This window comes from Eptatretus burgeri, chromosome 24 (assembly GCF_056783735.1).
Source record: "Eptatretus burgeri isolate ZD-2024b chromosome 24, Ebu_testis_v1, whole genome shotgun sequence".
NCBI lineage: Eukaryota > Metazoa > Chordata > Myxini > Myxiniformes > Myxinidae > Eptatretus > Eptatretus burgeri.
This window is the reverse complement of record NC_140984.1, coordinates 1344075-1361946: the sequence shown is the minus strand read 5'-3', so window position 1 is coordinate 1361946 and position 17872 is coordinate 1344075. Positions and strand designations below refer to the sequence as shown.

General features: G+C 46.7%; 1 protein-coding gene across 1 annotated transcript in view; it reads right to left on the bottom strand.

The window, feature by feature from the left end:
* Window positions 1-17872, bottom strand: part of LOC147007865 (3'-5' RNA helicase YTHDC2-like) — a 94953-nt gene that overhangs the window by 35286 nt on the left and 41795 nt on the right. Inside the window, 8 exon segments of the mRNA XM_085866369.1 lie at window positions 2224-2329; window positions 4302-4384; window positions 6820-6900; window positions 7909-7996; window positions 12087-12183; window positions 15791-15939; window positions 17226-17291; window positions 17561-17687. Coding sequence (XP_085722495.1) covers window positions 2224-2329; window positions 4302-4384; window positions 6820-6900; window positions 7909-7996; window positions 12087-12183; window positions 15791-15939; window positions 17226-17291; window positions 17561-17687 — 797 coding nt within the window.

Genomic DNA, 17872 nt, shown 5'->3' with positions numbered 1-17872 from the left:
AGCCAGCCAATGCTCGCCTGTTTACACATTTATCGTTTTTAAAAGACTCGTCTAATCTATCTATAATTCCAGCAATCTCTGTGTGTGTGTCTGTCTGTTTGTCTGTCTGTTTGTCTGTCTGTCTACGACCGCCGTTTCTCGAGGACCGCCGGGCCGATCTCATTGAAATTTGCCAGGAATATTGCCGGGGACCCGCGGATGTGCCTTTTTGAGGTTTGATATCGATCGGACGAGCGGTTCCCAAGTTACGGCCATGTATCTGTGAACCAATGATAGGACACGGCGCTATGACATCACGAATGACGTCACAATTAATGTTAATTAAAAAAAAAAATTTTTTTTGAAGGGTTGACCCCACAATTCTTCTTCTTCGTTTGGTATGACGTCACAATCGACACTGGGGACCTGGGTATGTGCCTTTCTCTGGGTATGTGCCATATCTGGGTATGTGACAAACTCCCAAGGTTTGATTATTATTCAAATTATTAATTAATCCCAAGGTTTGAATTTTCCAGAGGGAAACAGCTGTTTCCCAAGGGTTTGAAACCTGTTTTTTCCCAACGTTGGAATTAATCGTTGTGCTTGGTAGACATTTGTGAATACATTTACAGAGAGAGGGACGAGAGAGGAGGGGGAGAGAGGAGGCGAGAAAGAAGGGCGAGAGAGGAGGGTGAGGGGGGCAAGAGAGGGGAGGGGGACAGAGGAGGGGGAGAGAGGAGGGGGTGAGAGGGGGTGAGAGGGGGTGGCAAGAGAAGGGAGGGAGAGAGGAGGGGGGAGAGAGAAGGGTGAGAGGAGGGGGAGAGAGAAGGGAGAGAGGAGGGGGAGGAGGGGGCAAGAGAGGGGAGGGAGAGAGGGGGCGAAAGAGGTGGGGTGAGAGAGGAGGGGGAGAGAGAAGGGCGCGAGAGGGGTGAGAGGGGGGCAAGAGGGGAGGGAGAGAGGAGGGGGAAAGAGGAGGGGGAGAGAGAAGGGCGAGAGGGGGGTGAGAGGAGGGCAAGAGAAGGGAGAGAGGAGGGGGAGAGAGAAGGGCGAGAGGGGGGCAAGAGAGGGGAGGGAGAGAGGAGGGGGGACAGAGGAGGGGGGAGAGAGGAGGGGGAGAGAGGGGGGAAGAGGGGGCAAGAGAGGGGAGGGAGAGAGGAGGGCGAGAGAGGTGGGGCGAGAGAGGAGGGGTGAGAGAGGAGGGGGAGAGAGGGGGGGGCGAGAGAGAGAGAGGGCGTCACAATTCTTCTTCTTCGTTTGATATGACGTCACAATTGATGCTGGGGACCTGATACTGCAGGCACAAAGCTGCACATACTGGCACGCACCTACGGGCCCGCCCCGACGGGCCCGCCTCTACGGGCCCACACTAGTAATTAATAATTTTTAGAAAGCATTGCAGTGAAGTCTGATCCAAGTAATTTTAAAGCAATATATGTATTTGTATATTGTAATCAGTAACAAGAACGCAAGTGAGCACAATATACGCCCGAACAAGAAGGTATATGCATAATTGTGCTACTACATGGAAAACAGCATCCTGGTTGCCATGGCAACCACTTTAGATGACGAACGTATGTCACGACACACCGTCTCCACAGTCTGTACCTATGTACCAAATATGAAACGTGAAAGTTGAAAACTTTGGGAGTTAGAGTGCGGACAATAACGGATGGAAAACAGCATCCTGGTTGCCATGGCAACCACTTTAGATGACGAACGTATGTCGTGACACACCGTCTCCACAGTCTGTACCAATGTACCAAGTATGAAACGTGAAAGTTGAAAACTTTGGGAGTTAGAGTGCGGACAATAACGGACGGACAGACGGACGACCGGTATCACATAATACGTCCCGATATATATTTCGGGCGTATAAAAAATCGTGTGGTATATAAAAACATTAGAAAGGAAAAAATAACTTGCACCAAAAACTTTAACATTTTCACGCTCACGCCGGGGGTATCGCTATAGCTCTCTGTTCTTCAAACAGGCGAACTAAAAAAGTGAATCCTTACTGAAACTTATTCACTGCAGTTCAACCACCAATACAAGCAGAATTTAAGGTTAAATTAAAGAAACACTTAATGCAAAGCCAACAGAAAAATAGCTCCAAACCAGGATGTTGATCAACATCATGTCATCACTGGTGTGCATGAGGAATTATAAGAACCTAAATGATGAACCAGTGTTCCTTGTTTAGGTTCTTATAATCTTCAGGGAAATTGAGGTTCACACGTTTCTCACCTGCAGTGGCTCTCGTAACAGCTCAGGAGTCTGATACTCGTCCATGTTCATGAAGCGTCTGCGACTGAACAAGTGAAAGCAAATGCCAGGCCGGCAGCGCCCTGCCCTGATTGGATCAACATGCAGGTATGGATGTTTTAAATGGAAGGGGAAGATAAAGAAGAAACATGCATTGTTAAATTATATTATTTCTGTTGAACCACTTCATAGATCGATGAAGTCGATGAAGCGGTTCAACAGAAATGATGTTTATAAACATTTTTGTTCAATCAAACATGGCTGCTAGACCATGTGACCTATTAATTACTCGTGAACACCCTGGTATCCCCAAGACTTGGGGAACATGTGTGTGAAGTTTCTCCTCGAGGTTTTGCCATGAAGGCCTGTGGATCTTTCACAGTAGCCATTGGCCTCTTGGTGGCCTCTCTGATCAGTGTCCTCCTTGCTTGGTCCTCCAGTTTGGAGGGACCACCTGATCTAGGCAGGATCTTAGTGGAACCAAATACATTCTACTTATTCATCATTGTCTTGACTGTGCTCCAAGAGATATTGAAGGCCTTTGAAATATTTTATCCCCATCCCCTGATCTGTGCCTTTCCACAACTTTATCCTTTTTGGTCTTTTGAAAGCTCCTTGGTCTCATGGTTGAGTCTTTGCTGTGAAATGCACTACCCAGTCGAGGTAATTTATGTAACCCGAGTTATTTTGATTTTCGGGAGTGAGCGAGGCAGCGGTCTGTGGCCGATACACCACCCAAATAAAGAGGTGTGTCAGTGCAAAGACATGTTGCACCTTAACCCGAACCCAAATGAAGACCTGTTGCACGCTCAGAAGATCGCCCCTCTGGTGGGGACCCATAAATCATGAAGATAGCATGACTCTTCCCCCCAAACCACCACCCAGCCGCTCCCGCAGGGAGCATGTGCTCCTACTTATAATCAATCAAATAACAAAACAACCATGACCTCTGAAAACAGAAACAAAATGGTGCATGTAAGCATGTCCTACATGTGCATTCTAGTTTCTAATGCTTTAAATGACCTACTTTGGAATGTCCTGCAGTGATTTACTGAAAGCATTTTCAAGCTCTCATCCGAAAAATTTATGGCTATGAAATTGCTTTTTCATCTGTAAAAGTACCAAATCCAATCGCTCTCACTTGCCCTGACCCCATTTCATGCCATCTTTTCCTCGATCACTGGAACAAAGTGTGATTACAGTGGACCAAATTGCACTCTTATGGTCCATGGCAACCGATGTGTTATCACTAAATTGCACTCTTATGGTCCATGGCAACCGATGTCATCACCAAATTGCACTCTTATGGTCCATGGCAACCGACGTGTCATCACTAAATTGCACTCTAATAGTCCATGGCAACCAAGGTGTCATCACTAAATTGCACTCTTATGGTCCATGGCAACCGATGTGTTATCACTAAATTGCACTCTTATGGTCCATGGCAACCGATGTCATCACCAAATTGCACTCTTATGGTCCATGGCAACCGATGTCATCACCAAATTGCACTCTTATGGTCCATGGCAACCGACGTGTCATCACTAAATTGCACTCTAATAGTCCATGGCAACCAAGGTGTCATCACTAAATTGCACTCTTATGGTCCATGGCAACCGACGTGTCATCACTAAATTGCACTCTTATGGTCCATGGCAACCGATGTGTCATCACTAAATTACACTCTTATGGTCCATGGCAACTGGTGTCATCACTAAATTGCACTCTAATGGTCCATGGCAACCAAGGTGTCATCACTAAATTGCACTCTTATGGTCCATGGCAACCGGTGTCATCACTAAATTGCACTCTAATGGTCCATGGCAACCAAGGTGTCATCACTAAATTGCACTCTTATGGTCCATGGCAACCGACGTGTCATCACTAAATTGCACTCTTATGGTCCATGGCAACCGACGTGTCATCACTAAATTGCACTCTTATGGTCCATGGCAACCAACGTGTCATCACTAAATTGCACTCTTATGGTCCATGGCAACCAACGTGTCATCATTAAATTGCACTCTTATGGTCCATGGCAACCAATGTGAAAAGCTTACCGACCACGCCTCTGTATGGCACTTGCTTTCGAGATCCAAATGTTCTGGAGCAGAGTGACAGAGCTTATGGCATCATAAAAGTTCTGTAAGGAACAAAAAACAAGAACAATTTAAGAGGTGGTTTCGGGAGGGAGGGAGGGAGGGACTAAAAACAGGGGTAATACCTCTGGGCGCTCACCTAGTAGCGGCTGGAAAAGATAACTCGGGTACCACTGGTCGGAATGGTTGACCCACAAAATATGTAATGGAGAAGAAAGTAAATAGCCATGGATTTTTTTTTAATCCCATGAACAAGCTTTGGTACATCACGGGTGATGAAGGTTGTGGTCAAGTCTCATCGAAATTGTGTGTGTGGTTTCAGAGAAGAGAGCAAATACATATTTTAGGAGGCAACCCCCATGTAGAATCCCTTCGACCACCCAATTTTTTTTTCAATGTCGTGAACAAACTTTCGTATATCACGGGTGATGAAGGTTATGGTGAAGGTTCATCGGAATTGTGTATGTCGTTTCTGAGAAGAAAGCAAATACCTCCTTTGGGGGCAACCCCACTGTAGAATTCCGAAGACCTCAATTTTTTTCACTCGCGTGAACAATCTTTGGTACATCATGGGTGATGAAGGTTGTGATCAAGTTTCATCGAAATCGTATGAGTGGTGTCAGGGAAGTCGAAAGTATTTGTGGACGGATGGGCAGACGGCGCGCCATCCCATAAGCTCCCCAAAACTCCGTTCCAGGTGAGCTAAATATTGTGCACTGCAAAGTTTATGAATGCACAAAATATTTCCATGACATACCAGCTCTCCATTGCATACCATTATTCATTACATACCAGCTCAATATTTCCATTACATACTGCATGATCTCAGGTCTGGCATAGAGGACCTTCATCCATATAAATGGATGGAGGTCCTCAATGCCAGACATGAAATCAGAGCCATATCCCCAGACATATCGCATGCTTTTGACACGGTCTGGCACCCTGCCCTGCTCACAAAACTCTCTTCCTATGGTATCCAAGGCCATCTCCACTCATGGCTCACAGACGACTTCCTCTCCTGTCACATCCAAAGTGTGGCCCTAAATGGAGTTCTTTCATCCCCTCTTCCTGTCCAGGCTGGAGTTCCTCAAGGCAGTGTTCTGGGCCCTGTTCTTTTTCTGGTTTTCATCAATGATCTCTCCGACTCTCTGGAAAATCCTCTATATCTCTTTGCTGACGACTCCACCCTCTGCCGTACCATCTGTCATCCCTCAAACCGACATGCAGCAAGCAGCTTCTTCCCTCACTACAGATCTGGATAAAATCACAAACTGGTCCAACATGTGGAACGTGTCTTTCAATCCGGACAAATCTCACACTCTCACCATGTCTCTCCGAAAGGAACGACTGGAACCCCCACCCCCCGCCCCCCCCCACTACCATCTACTTTCTCAACAATCCTCTTGAAGAAGTCCTTTCATTCAAACTTTTGGGCCTCACTATCTGCCATGATCTTTCCAGAGAAAGCAACATCTCCAACCTGGCCTCCAAGGCCAGTCGCCGACTGGGAATCCTCCATCGTGCAAAGTCCTTCCTCGGCCCACCTGAGCTCCTGACCACATACAAAGCTTTCGTCCGCAGCCTGATGGAGTACTGCTCTCCCCTCTGGGCTGGTGCTCCCGCATCTCACCTTTCTCGGCTTCACACTGTAGTAACCAAGGCATTTAGGATCATTGGCATTTCCCACGATGAGTCTGAATCTTTGGGCCTATCACTCTCTCACCACAGGCAGGTCGGTGATCTTTTTGTCTTCTTCCGTCTCCTCTCCGGCCTCCCCCCCCACCCCCGGCCGCAGGGCACTCAAGGTCCACCAACAACCCCTTTCTGGTAAAACTACCAAAATCACGAATCACTGCTCACCTTCACTCTTTCATTCCTCTTTTTTCTGCCTTTTGAATCAACTCCCTCACTCTATTCAATCCCATTCTTCCCTCCAGGCCTTCAAAACAGCTGTTCACCACCACCTCTTATCGTCCCCCATGCAAATTCTCGATCTTTTCTACCCACATCAATCCACCCCAAGCCCACTTCCTTCAAATTCTCTGCTTTCCTTCCTGAAAGTTCCTGTCGTGTCCATCTTGTATTCCCCGTGTTCCCTTCCCCATCCCTCTCCCTTCCACAGATATCCTAATGTCTCTGTTCCCCACTGTTTTGTGTTTCCCTCTCCCACCCCTCTTGTCTCCTGCTCCCCTTGTTATAAGTTCTGTGTGCTCGCTCTTATATGAGGCTCGACAATGTATATATATGTATAAAAAAGCTGCACAAATAACGCAACCAAACAGGAACAAACAACTGAAAGCTGGGTTCTATAACAAACCTATGATGTGCTTGAAATCACAGCACAACTAAGTGGTAATATGTACGAAAGGAAACCTCAGTGCTGCAGTGTACAAGATGCACAGTATTTTGGTCACGTGAGAAGGAAGTTAAATTTCACTGGGTTGAAAAACATGCATGTTCAAATCTCAGAGCACCTCACCGTCTTTACTCTCCCAGAATCGATCACAAATTCCACATCAATCACCGTTATACTTGTTTCTGCTATGTTTGTAGAAAGAATCTGAAAAAAACAAAAAAAACAAACAAACAAGAAAGACGTGCACAGCACGATACTTATGAAACCCATACAACAAATTTGACCTGAAAAATAATTGGTGGTTCAATTCATTGACGAAATATGGAAATCCTCTTCAAATTTCAAGTCAATCGGATTGAAAAAAACAAGGATTTTAGAAATTCCACCAAAGTTGACCTTTTGACCGATGTTGACCTCAAAAATAATGGGTGGTTGAATTTAGTGACATGATATGCAAACCCTGTGGAAATTTCAAGAAAATCGGATGAAATTTGACGATTTTATAAATTCCGTCTGTGTTGACCTTTTGACCCTCGGACCTAAAAAAACAATTGGTGGTTTAATGGAGTGAGCTGTTATGAAAGTCTTGTTCAAATTTCAACTCGATGGGATGAAAACTGACGATTTTAGAAACACCACCTTAGTTGTTGACCTTGGGCCTACGTTGACCTTTTGGTCCGAGTTGACCTCAAAAATAATTGGCTGGTTGAATTCGGTCACCTGAATTATAACCCACGCTTTCCACCGAAAGCAAAGTTGAAAGGTGTCTGAAAGTTCCACCACGAATGACCCAATATGACATTTTGAATTTAAATTCCCCCCCCCCTCATTTTGACCCCATGACCTGAAGGCCCCGTCCCCTGTGGCATGAACGGGAGGTGAAATCCCAAAATATTATGACATATTTAATATGTCCACCAATGTCGATTGCACTCACCAAGCTTCATTAAAAAAAATGTTTGAAATTGTGCCCGTCATTGACCTTTCTGACCCAGGGCAGGGCCAAAAATGATCCTGTTGTTGCACATTCATGCCACGTGGTGATTATAACTACCAATTGATGGCACGTGGTGATCATAACTCCCAAATTTGGTGAATTTCCGCACATCCGTCGAGGAGATAGCACGACGAACGGACGGACAGACCCGATTACAATATCCCTCCGTTTGTTTTTCACAAAAGTGTGGAGATAAATATATAAATATATCTTACTATCTTCCTTGTGCCTGGATCAGCTGGCTTGAGGACCCGTTTCTGATCGGCTGTTTGCAGGTTGGAGTGCAGTGTGAACAACTGTAGCCTGGTGTCAAAAGAAAGAAGGAAACTACATGGGCACTCGGTAGAGCGCACGCCTCCGCCATGCAATGCCTGATCCATCAAGAACATATCGGGCCGAATACATTGTTGAGATGTCGTGCAATACATCGTTTTTAGGCCCAATCTCTCAAATGGTGAAGAATCACTTTCATAACTAAATAATTCTCGTGTCCAATGAAAGGGTTAACCCATAAAGCTCGAGCGACCATCGTGGAAGTGACGTGTATGCAAATGAGTTTAAACTGACGTCAAACCAAAGGACGAATCATGAGCTTCCATACAATTCAAAATGCCATGGTAACTGATGAAAGCTTGCTTCTGATTGGTGGAGAAAGTTGATGACAAAAAAAAAAAACACCATTTCTGGGATCGTGTTTTTATATTCAGGGGTTAAAAACACCATTTTATCAATGAGATTCTCCAATGAGTACGGGCACAAACGGTTTGGTACTCACAAACACAAAAAAATTGTCAGCTTCGAGTGTGCTCGTATGCTTTCGCAATCACCACTCTGATTTCTAATGCGCCACTCAGCTTTGTGTGCATCTTACTGCTCTGTAAGCGCTCTCTCAGAACGTTCACTCCAGAAGACACTCACAAACCACTTTTTTTTTTCGTTCTGGAAACTCCTGGGCCTCCTCTTCTTCCTCTTCGCTTTCGCGTTCTCCTTCGCTCTATTTTTTTTTAATCTTAAAAGTTATAAACTTACAATGTAGCTTATAAATTAAATTGTTATCATATATAAACTTAATTTTGTACATTTAAAAATTTTAAATGACAGTAAATCAATGATCAGAATCATCATGGAAGAATCTTATCTCCACTCGATGAGAAAAACTTCCATCAAAGCCTCTGTCGTGCTGGTGATGTTTTGGAGCTTTCTGAGAATCTTTGAGTGCCTTTATTATAAGGTAAATAATAATATTATAACATCACCTGCAACGAAAACCATCGTTATATCATCGTACGAGTGTTTCAACTCTCCTTATGGCACCACCACCACCCCCCCCCCAACACCCCCAGTGGGTTGAACAATGGTGGTGATGGTGACCGAGCTTTGCTTGGCTAAGTCTTCCTCTGGCTTCGGCTTCCCCTCCACTCCCACCTCATGTTTATATGTGTACTGTACCGTCCACCGAACAGTGATGACTCCATCTACACCTCACTCTCCGAAAACATGGACCATCTTCTATCTTCTCATCCAAACTCTCTCTTCCTCTTATGTGGCGACTTCAATTGTCATCACGCCAGTTGGCTAGGTGTGGGTACCTCTCTCACCTGCCATGGGACGTCAGCAAAAGCTTTCTGTGACTCATTGGGACTGACTCAATCGGTCAACTTCCCGACCCGGATCTCAACCAATGGTACTCCATCTCTTCTGGATCTGATTTTGACAAATTTCCCTGACAATATCTGCTGCTCTTCCTTCGCTCCAATTGGTTCTTCTGACCACGTCCTTGTTAAAGTGGACATCTCTCTGGCTGTTATCAGAGAACCACCTCACCGCCGTCGAGTCTGGCATTTCACTCAAGCCGACTGGCAGGGTCTCGAGCAACCATCAAACTTACAGACTGGTCTCCTATCACTACTTTCTCAAACATCAACTCATCCTGGGAATTCTTTCAAAGAAACTTGCTCTCCCTCATGCACAGATTTATCCCCTCTCGTGTTCAGTTGTCTTACCCTTCCTCCCGCCCTTGGTTTACTGAAGCTTGTGGCGAGGCAGTTGTCCTGAAACAACTTGCCTTTGCCTCATGGAAAGCAAACCCAACTGAGAATAATCTCAGTTCATTCCACAAAGCTCGGAACAAGTGTGTATCTACCCTCAGGAGAGCCAGAAAACAACATCTTTCTCATCTCAAGTCTGAACTCTCAGACCTCTCTCCCTCCTCAAAATCCTGGTGGCGTTTAATCAAATCTGTTTCTGGTGTATGTTCCCCCTCCATCCCCTCCCTTACCTCAAATGGCCGCACTGCTGATTCCACACGTGATAAAGCTGAATGTCTAAACTCGGTGTTTGCAGCTAAATCTTGTGTCCCAAACCCATCACTATCTCTACCCACTTTACCCAGTCGCACCCAACTGTCCCTGGACTCTGTATCCTTTTCTCCTGACAAGGTGGAGAGCTTGCTTTCAAACCTCGAGTCAGATTCTGCAACCGGTCCAGACGGCATCAGCCCACGTGTCCTCAAAGCCTGCTCTTCTGCTCTTGCTCACCCTCTCTCTGTTCTATTCACCCTCTCATTTTCCCAAGGTCATCTGCCATCTGCTTGGAAATCTGCTAACATCACTGCCCTGCATAAAAAGGTGCAAAAACAGATCCCTGTAACTACAGACCAATCAGCCTTCTCCCAATCATCAGCAAGGTTATGGAATCCATCATCGCTTCAGACATGAAATCCTTCCTCTTCTCCAATGGCTTGATTTCCAATCATCAATTTGGTTTCAGACCAGGTCACTCTACCCTGGATATGCTGCTACTGCTCTCCCATCAATGGATGGAGGTCCTCAATGCCAGACAGAAATCCGAGCCGTATCCCTGGACATATCACGTGCTTTTGACACAGTCTGGCACCCTGCCCTACTCACCAAACTCTCTTCCCATGGTATTCAAGGCCATCTCCACTCATGGCTCGCAGACTTCCTCTCCTGTCGCAGTCAACGTGTGGCCCTAAATGGAGTTCTTTCATCCCCTCTTCCTGTGCAGGCTGGAGTTCCTCAAGGTAGCGTTCTGGGCCCTGTTCTTTTTCTGGTTTTCATCAATGATCTCTCGGACTCTCTGGAAAATCCTCTATTTCTCTTTGCCGATGACTCCACCCTCTGCCGTACCATCTGTCATCCCTCAGACCGGCAAGCAGCAGCTTCTTCGCTCACTGCAGATCTGGATAAAATCACAAACTGGTCCAACACGTGGAACATGTCTTTCAATCCACACAAATCTCACACTCTCACTATGTCTCTATGAAAGGACCGTTTACAAAACCCCCCCATCCACTTTCTCAACAATCCTCTGGAAGAAGTCTTTTCTTTCAAGCTTCTGGGTCTCACTATCTGCCATGACCTTTCCTGGGAAAGTCACATTTCCAACCTTGCCTCAAAAGCCAGTCGCCGACTGGGAATCCTCCAAATCGTGCTAAGTCCTTCCTCGGCCCTCTTGAGCTCCTGACTACTTACAAAGCTTTTGTCCGTAGCCTGATGGAGTACTGCTCTCCCCTCTGGGCTGGTGCTCCTTCCTGCCTCCCACCTTTCTCGACTTCACGCTATCGAAACCAGGGCTTTTAAGATCATTGGCATCTCCCGCAATGAAGCTGAGTCTTTGGGCCTCTCACTCAATCACCGCAGGTTGGTCGGTGGTCTTTCTGTCTTCTACCGACTCCTCCTCAGCCTTGCCCCCCCTGCTCTCTCTGCGATTTGTCCCAACCACATTTCCACAGGGCGCTCAAGGTCCGCCAACAACCCCCTTCTGGTAAAACTACCAAAATCACGAATCACTGCTCATCTTCACTCTTTCATTCCTCTTTTTTCCCGCCTTTGGAATAAACTTCCTCACTCTATTCTTTCCCATTCTTCCCTCAGGCTTTCAAAACAGCTGTTCACCACCACCTCTTATCTTCCCCCATCCAAATCCTCGATCTTTTCTACCCCCGATAATCCACCCAAGCCCACTTCCTTCAATTCTCCTGCTTTCCTTCCTGAAAGTCCCTGTAATGTCCATCTTCTCCTCGCCATGTTCCCCGTCCCATCCCCATCCCTCTCCCTTCTACAGTTCACCTGTGTCTGTTCCCCAATGTTTTGTCCCTTCCACTCCCACCCCTCTTGTCTCATGCCTCCTTGCTGTGAGTTGTGTGTTAGCTCTCATACGAGCCTCGACCAAGGTATACAAAAAAAAAAAAAAAAAAAAAAAAAAAAAAAAAAAAAAAAAAAGTCTCGTAACGGACATTTGCTGGAATGTAGATATCACAGCAGTCTCACTTATTGGAACTGAAAACGAGAAGATCAACCGATTGTTGAAGTCCGCTTTCTGGTTGGTTGTGTCTGCACGCTGTGAACGCATGCCACCACGACATCGGTACCTTTGGTTCTGTTCGAAGAATCGTCGATCGTCGGAGAGCAGGCGATCACGAAGCAACACAACCTCAGTGTACCCAGGCAGGAATACAAGAATGGCACCTGTACACCGAGGTAAGCATGGTAAGAATCTCACGACTACCACACACACAATCAACACGATGAGATTTCAGAAAGTTAAAAAGAAAGAAAGTGTACTTTCTCAAGTTCGGAACTCAACTACGTCGTCCGTGTGTGTTCGTCTGTTGGTGTTCCACTTACAGGTGGTGACTATGGCCCCAAACCATGCAGCCACAGTAAACTATATATTGTTGTGGTTGACCAAATTCGCAAACCACCATTCAGGTCCCTTAGGTGAGATATCTCGGTAAGTATATGTGTAGTTAGGCCCAAACCCGTTGTCTAGAGGGAATAAATGTCATTCATGCGGGCTGCGACTCTTCAGGATAGCCGTTTTTCTTTTACTATCTTTATTTTGGACCAGCCGCCATTATTACCACCACCAACCACGTCTCAACAGCCATCACAACAACAACCACCAACCACAACGCCGCTTCACAACAACCACCAACCACAACGCCGCTTCACAACAACAACCACCAACCACAACGCCGCTTCACAACAACAACCACCAACCACAACGCCGCTTCACAACAACAGCCACGACCTTTACCGTCACAACTCGCCACCATCGCATCACCGTCATTCCCACGCCACTTGTGGGCGCCGATGCTGGACTCGTGTAGGGCGCGCACCGAGCAGCGTATTCAAAAACATCACGGACTTTCCGCAGAAAACGGATCAAAAACGACTCACGCCCACTTTTGTTCCGTCCAATCGGAGAGCGTGGGCGATTTGGCCCCGCCTCCAGGGCGTTGGAGTGAGGTCGCGATATGCAAATTCATGGATCAAAAAGCATTCACGCCCACTTTTCCTCGGTCCAATGGGGAGCCAGTTAGAGGTGAAGGGTCGGAGGCAAAGGGTCAAGGGTGAAAGAGCGAAGCCACGGGGCTTATATAAACGGCTGCGTTCGTCAGTAAAGGCAGTTGTGCGGAGTTCAAGAGAGTCGTCGGTGGAGCTGGAAAGAAGTGAGAGAAGTCAAGAGTGAAGAGTTGGGACGAGCCAAGAGAGGAGACGGAGAGGGCGAGTAGACGGAGCTGTGGAGAGGTGACGGCGGCGAAGGCGGACGAGGGGGTGCTCGCGTCGGTGCCGGGAGCTGCAGAGGCCAGCAACGCGACCGAGGTCGAGGAGGAGACGCTCGCCGCGGGACCCGAGACAGGGTGAAATCCTCCTTCCCCCGAGCATCAGCAACCCCTCCTGTTTCCCCCCGCGCTGAGATAGTGCGACAAAGGGGGCCCCCTTCCCACCCCCTACCAGACACTGTCCGCGAGGCCCGCGGAGTTGAGGCGCCACCGCCGCTCTGCGTCTCATCATCAGACGGGTAGGCCCGACCCGGTCTCGGCCCCAGGCCCGCATCATCCTTGAGGGTGGTTCTCTTTTCTTTTGCTTTGGGAATATGTGTTGTCGGCGCCGTCTGTGAAGTAAAATTGTATAAGTGTTGCCGTGTGCCCGGTAGTCGGTTAGATCTGCATTGTTGCATTTGCTTTTCGTGTAATATTGTGTTTCTTCTTCTATTACATTTGCTTTTGGTGTAATTGTATATGTGTGCTTTCCGTTCATCGCGAAATAAATGTGCTTATTGTTGAACTGTTTTCCCGCTTCGCTTCGTCTTTTCCTCTATTGAATCTCCATCTTGCTTCACGTAAAGTGTTGGTCGTGGGCTAAAACGCCCGATAATTAATCGAACCGTCGAGGCCGACGAATAGCACCGCTCGGTTATCCCGATAGTACGGAACGGGTCGCTTAAAGTGGCCCGTGTCCGAAGTCGACCTGCGGCGAGGTGCGATCGCCCGGTCTACCCTCCGTGTGGGTACTTAGGTAGGTCGAATTTGGCGAGCAACCCTATCCCACGCGGGGGACGATTGGCACGATCGCGGTGAGACCGAAAGGTCCACCCGTGACTAGTTCCCGGCGTTAGTCCGAGAGGGTCACGACTGGATTGTCCGTCCGGTGGGCGACGTGCCGCGATTCGAGTCACGTGGCCGTCCGCACGCCGGCGGGCGCGAATCTGCAACAATATCATGGAGCAAGTGTATGTGTGTATGTATGTCCACTCTTCACCCATTGGTTGGACAGCTGACCTGACGTCACTCACAATTGTGACCTGAAATACTTCACCCGAAGTACCCCGAGGAGCAGAAAGACCCGCCGAGGACCCAAAATACCCCAAAGACCAAAAACACCCGAAAGACTTGTCTGGGTTTTGAGGCGACGGCTGGTTCTCTCAGGGGTCTCTGCCGACTTTCTCAAAGTTAAGTTTCCGTTCGTTATTTGTCGAGTTTTGACTGTTTACTTTGTTACCGACGTGTTTACTGTGTGTTCCTAGTTCGGTTTTGTTTCAAAATTTGGACTATTTTGTGAGTTTTCGTCGATCTTATCACATCAGGTTTCCTTGAAGCCGACCCATCTTTCCCGTCGAGGTGCACGATCAATTTTATTTGTATTTTCGCCTGACTACCATCAGTTCATATTTTCTCCACTTTTCCCACCCCCTTTCTATCCCACCGGACTACACAGTCTGTTTCTTGTCTTAAAATTAAAAACAAACAAAAACAAAAACCCTTTCTCCCTCCATATCTTTTCCCTACGTATCCACGAGTACCGACTCTTCTCCTTCTGCCGTCATCCCATCTTCCTTCGATTTGAGCCGACACACTTTTACCATACAACTTCACTATTTCTTTATTCAACCTTCCATGACCTAATCTTACCTCATCTTCATAAAATGCATCAAAAAAAAACAAACCTTATCTTTACCGAATCTTATGCAATCTTTATCAAAAAATTTTTTAATAAAAACAAATAAAAACGGTCTCTTATAATGTTTCAACTTCCTCTTCCACACGTGTGGTTCTCGTTACTGTATCATCATTCACTACTTTTCTTCTTCTTCTTCTTCTTCAAAAGACTTCAATTTGACCTTTCCTTCATCCTTTGTTTAAAACGTCCCATTGTGACAACGTTTCTTCTCTCCATTCTCTTAATCCACCTTTATTGTATCCCTCACGTTATGTCTTTAATCGCATCTGTGACCTAAAAATTTTATAAATCCCAGTTTAGGGTTTTACAGATTTATTTACTCGTTTGTTGCCTGTGGCGGCTTGACTGCATCATTTTCTGGGGGCACGGCCACCGATGCAATGCCCCCAGTTACCAGTGAGCTCGTACTCATTCTGCCGACCTCAGAAGGATGGCAGGCTGAGTCAACCCACCTGGTGTTAATTCAACGACACGACAGCTGCTCGAATTCAAGACCCTAAGATCTCAAGGCAGCCACCTTAACCGTTAAGGGAACACCAGGCTGCGTTTACAGATAAATAGACCAGATAAAACGTCCCCTTTCAATCAATGCCTCATCTGTCCTCATTTTATCATCATGAGGAAGAAGTCGGATGGGTTGAAACACATGCCGTCCATGACAATTTGACTACTTAGCCCACACCTTATCAACACTGCAGTTCAAAGGAGATCATGATTCCTGGGATCGTGGCTGTGACAAAGATGTCATTATTGCCAAGTCACAGAAAAGCAAAATTTCAATAAAAACAAAAATAATGCTCCAGGGACTCAGTTCGTGAAAAAGAAAGACCTTCGGTGGAGCTTCTGCAGATGTGGTCCACAATGTGCAAGATGAGGTTGATATCCACTTGTTCATCATCAAAGCTGTGATGATAGGCTTGCAGGAGCTTCAATTCCTCCCCACTGCCTGAGCCCTGGACGTATTCATCCTTGTTATCTCTAGACCAGGAAAAAACAAAAATTATTGGTTCCATTGGAAAAAGTAAATACAACAATCTATGAATGTGATGTGTGTTGGGGAAATGGGAACGTTTATTATGGAGGGTCACCTGGTGGAGTCACATGGAAATAGCCAACTCGGGGGGAGTCGGTACGTCCGTAACTCCGGGGGAGTCGGTACGTCCGTAACTCCGGGGGAGTCGGTACGTCCGTAACTCCGGGGGAGTCGGTACGTCCGTAACTCCGGGGGAGTCGGTACGTCCGTAACTCCGGGGGAGTCGGTACATCCATAACTCCGGGGTTTTCACGAGTGTTAGACAACACAAACTTTACATGATACAGTTAAATACAAACACCAATTAACCACGTGTTTATAATATAAATGAAATTTGTACTTTTTGCGACGTGTGACGAATCTGCTCCACACGACCTGCCAAGATTGTTAACCATCATTATGATACAAAGGACATGAATGTGCCGTGCCGTCCTTCCCCCATACTCACAGGTAAGGGGAAAATTTACATTGTGCCCAAGATCGGCTCACAAGTAATCCCATCAGGTATGCCATATTTGGTGATCGGCCAAGCCATTTTCCACTCCACAAGGTTCATACGTACAAACAGGAACAAATCCTTCCTTTTTTAGCCGCCTTCCTTTCCCATTGCACACAAGCATGCATGCATGATGGCAATCCGGCAGATACACCCACAAAAGGCTAGATTTGCTGCCACAACTGATGTGGGCCACCATAATTGGGCAGTACCCGAGAGAGGGTGGGGCATGGACCAGAATTATGGGGACGTGGGGGAAGGGGTAGAAAGCCAGGAGCATTATGGATTCGGGGATTTTGGGCTCTTTCGCTCTGCTCCTTTTGGGTCTTTCGGCCTGCTCTCGCTGGGGACGCCTTGGAGGGCCGTTCCTGCTTGCCCTCGCCTGCCGCTGCCAGGCGCAGCCACCCGTTCTTTCCGCCAGCTTCTGCGGTACTTCAACTCTTCCACCCGCGAACGCTTGCACTGACCAATCCTCTCTTTGCACTCAGCACACCATTTTGACCTGTCAAGGGCGAGGGCCTCAAACCCGGTTTCACCTGATCTTTTGGCTTCATTTCAAAGTTGCCTTCAACTGATCTTTATACCACTTCTTGGGGACACCGATGTTCCACAGGCCATCGGTCAGTTCACCGGAAAGAAGGGCCTTTGGAAGTCTCACATCACCCATTAGTGTTGTGGTTGAAAGTGTGTGGCTGCAGATTCTCCAATGAGAGAAGCTAAAAGAGCCGTACTTACACGTGAGCTTCCAGTGCTTTCATCACATCAGACTGTTCAAATTTTGTTGCCCAGTCAAATGCATTCCTGAAGGATGTAACACAGCATGTCGGTCAAACAATCGCTCAAAACATTTTGCCATCCCTTCAGTACATTCACGGCCCATTCAGCTCTCCATTTACCCAGCTAAAATGTCAAAGATCAACAACAACAACAACAACAACAACAACAACCTGATCAATTTCTTTATCAAGCAGTTTTTAAATTATCAAAATGATGTCCTTCAAAATGCATACAATGTGCCGTAAATAATTCACATCGAGCACGAACAATAATGATCCTTGCTGAGAACTCACATCCCGCTGGTAGTTTTCAGGCGTGGATCAGCACCGAAGCTCAGGAGCTGTTTAACTTGTGACAGCAACCCTCGTGCAGATGCCACCATCAGTGGAGTAATGCCTTTTTCACTATGCCTACAGTCCACTGGTGGTTACACTGGACTCAAGTTAAGGTTCTGGTTACACTGAAAGTTGTTTATCGTTGATATTTCTCCCAATGTAAATATTTGGCAGAAGAAGTAATTGAAAACAAACATCCTGCCGACAAAGGCATTTTGATACGTTGTTGAAATGAACTGCTGATGAGGCTGTCGAACGCAAAGAAAATGT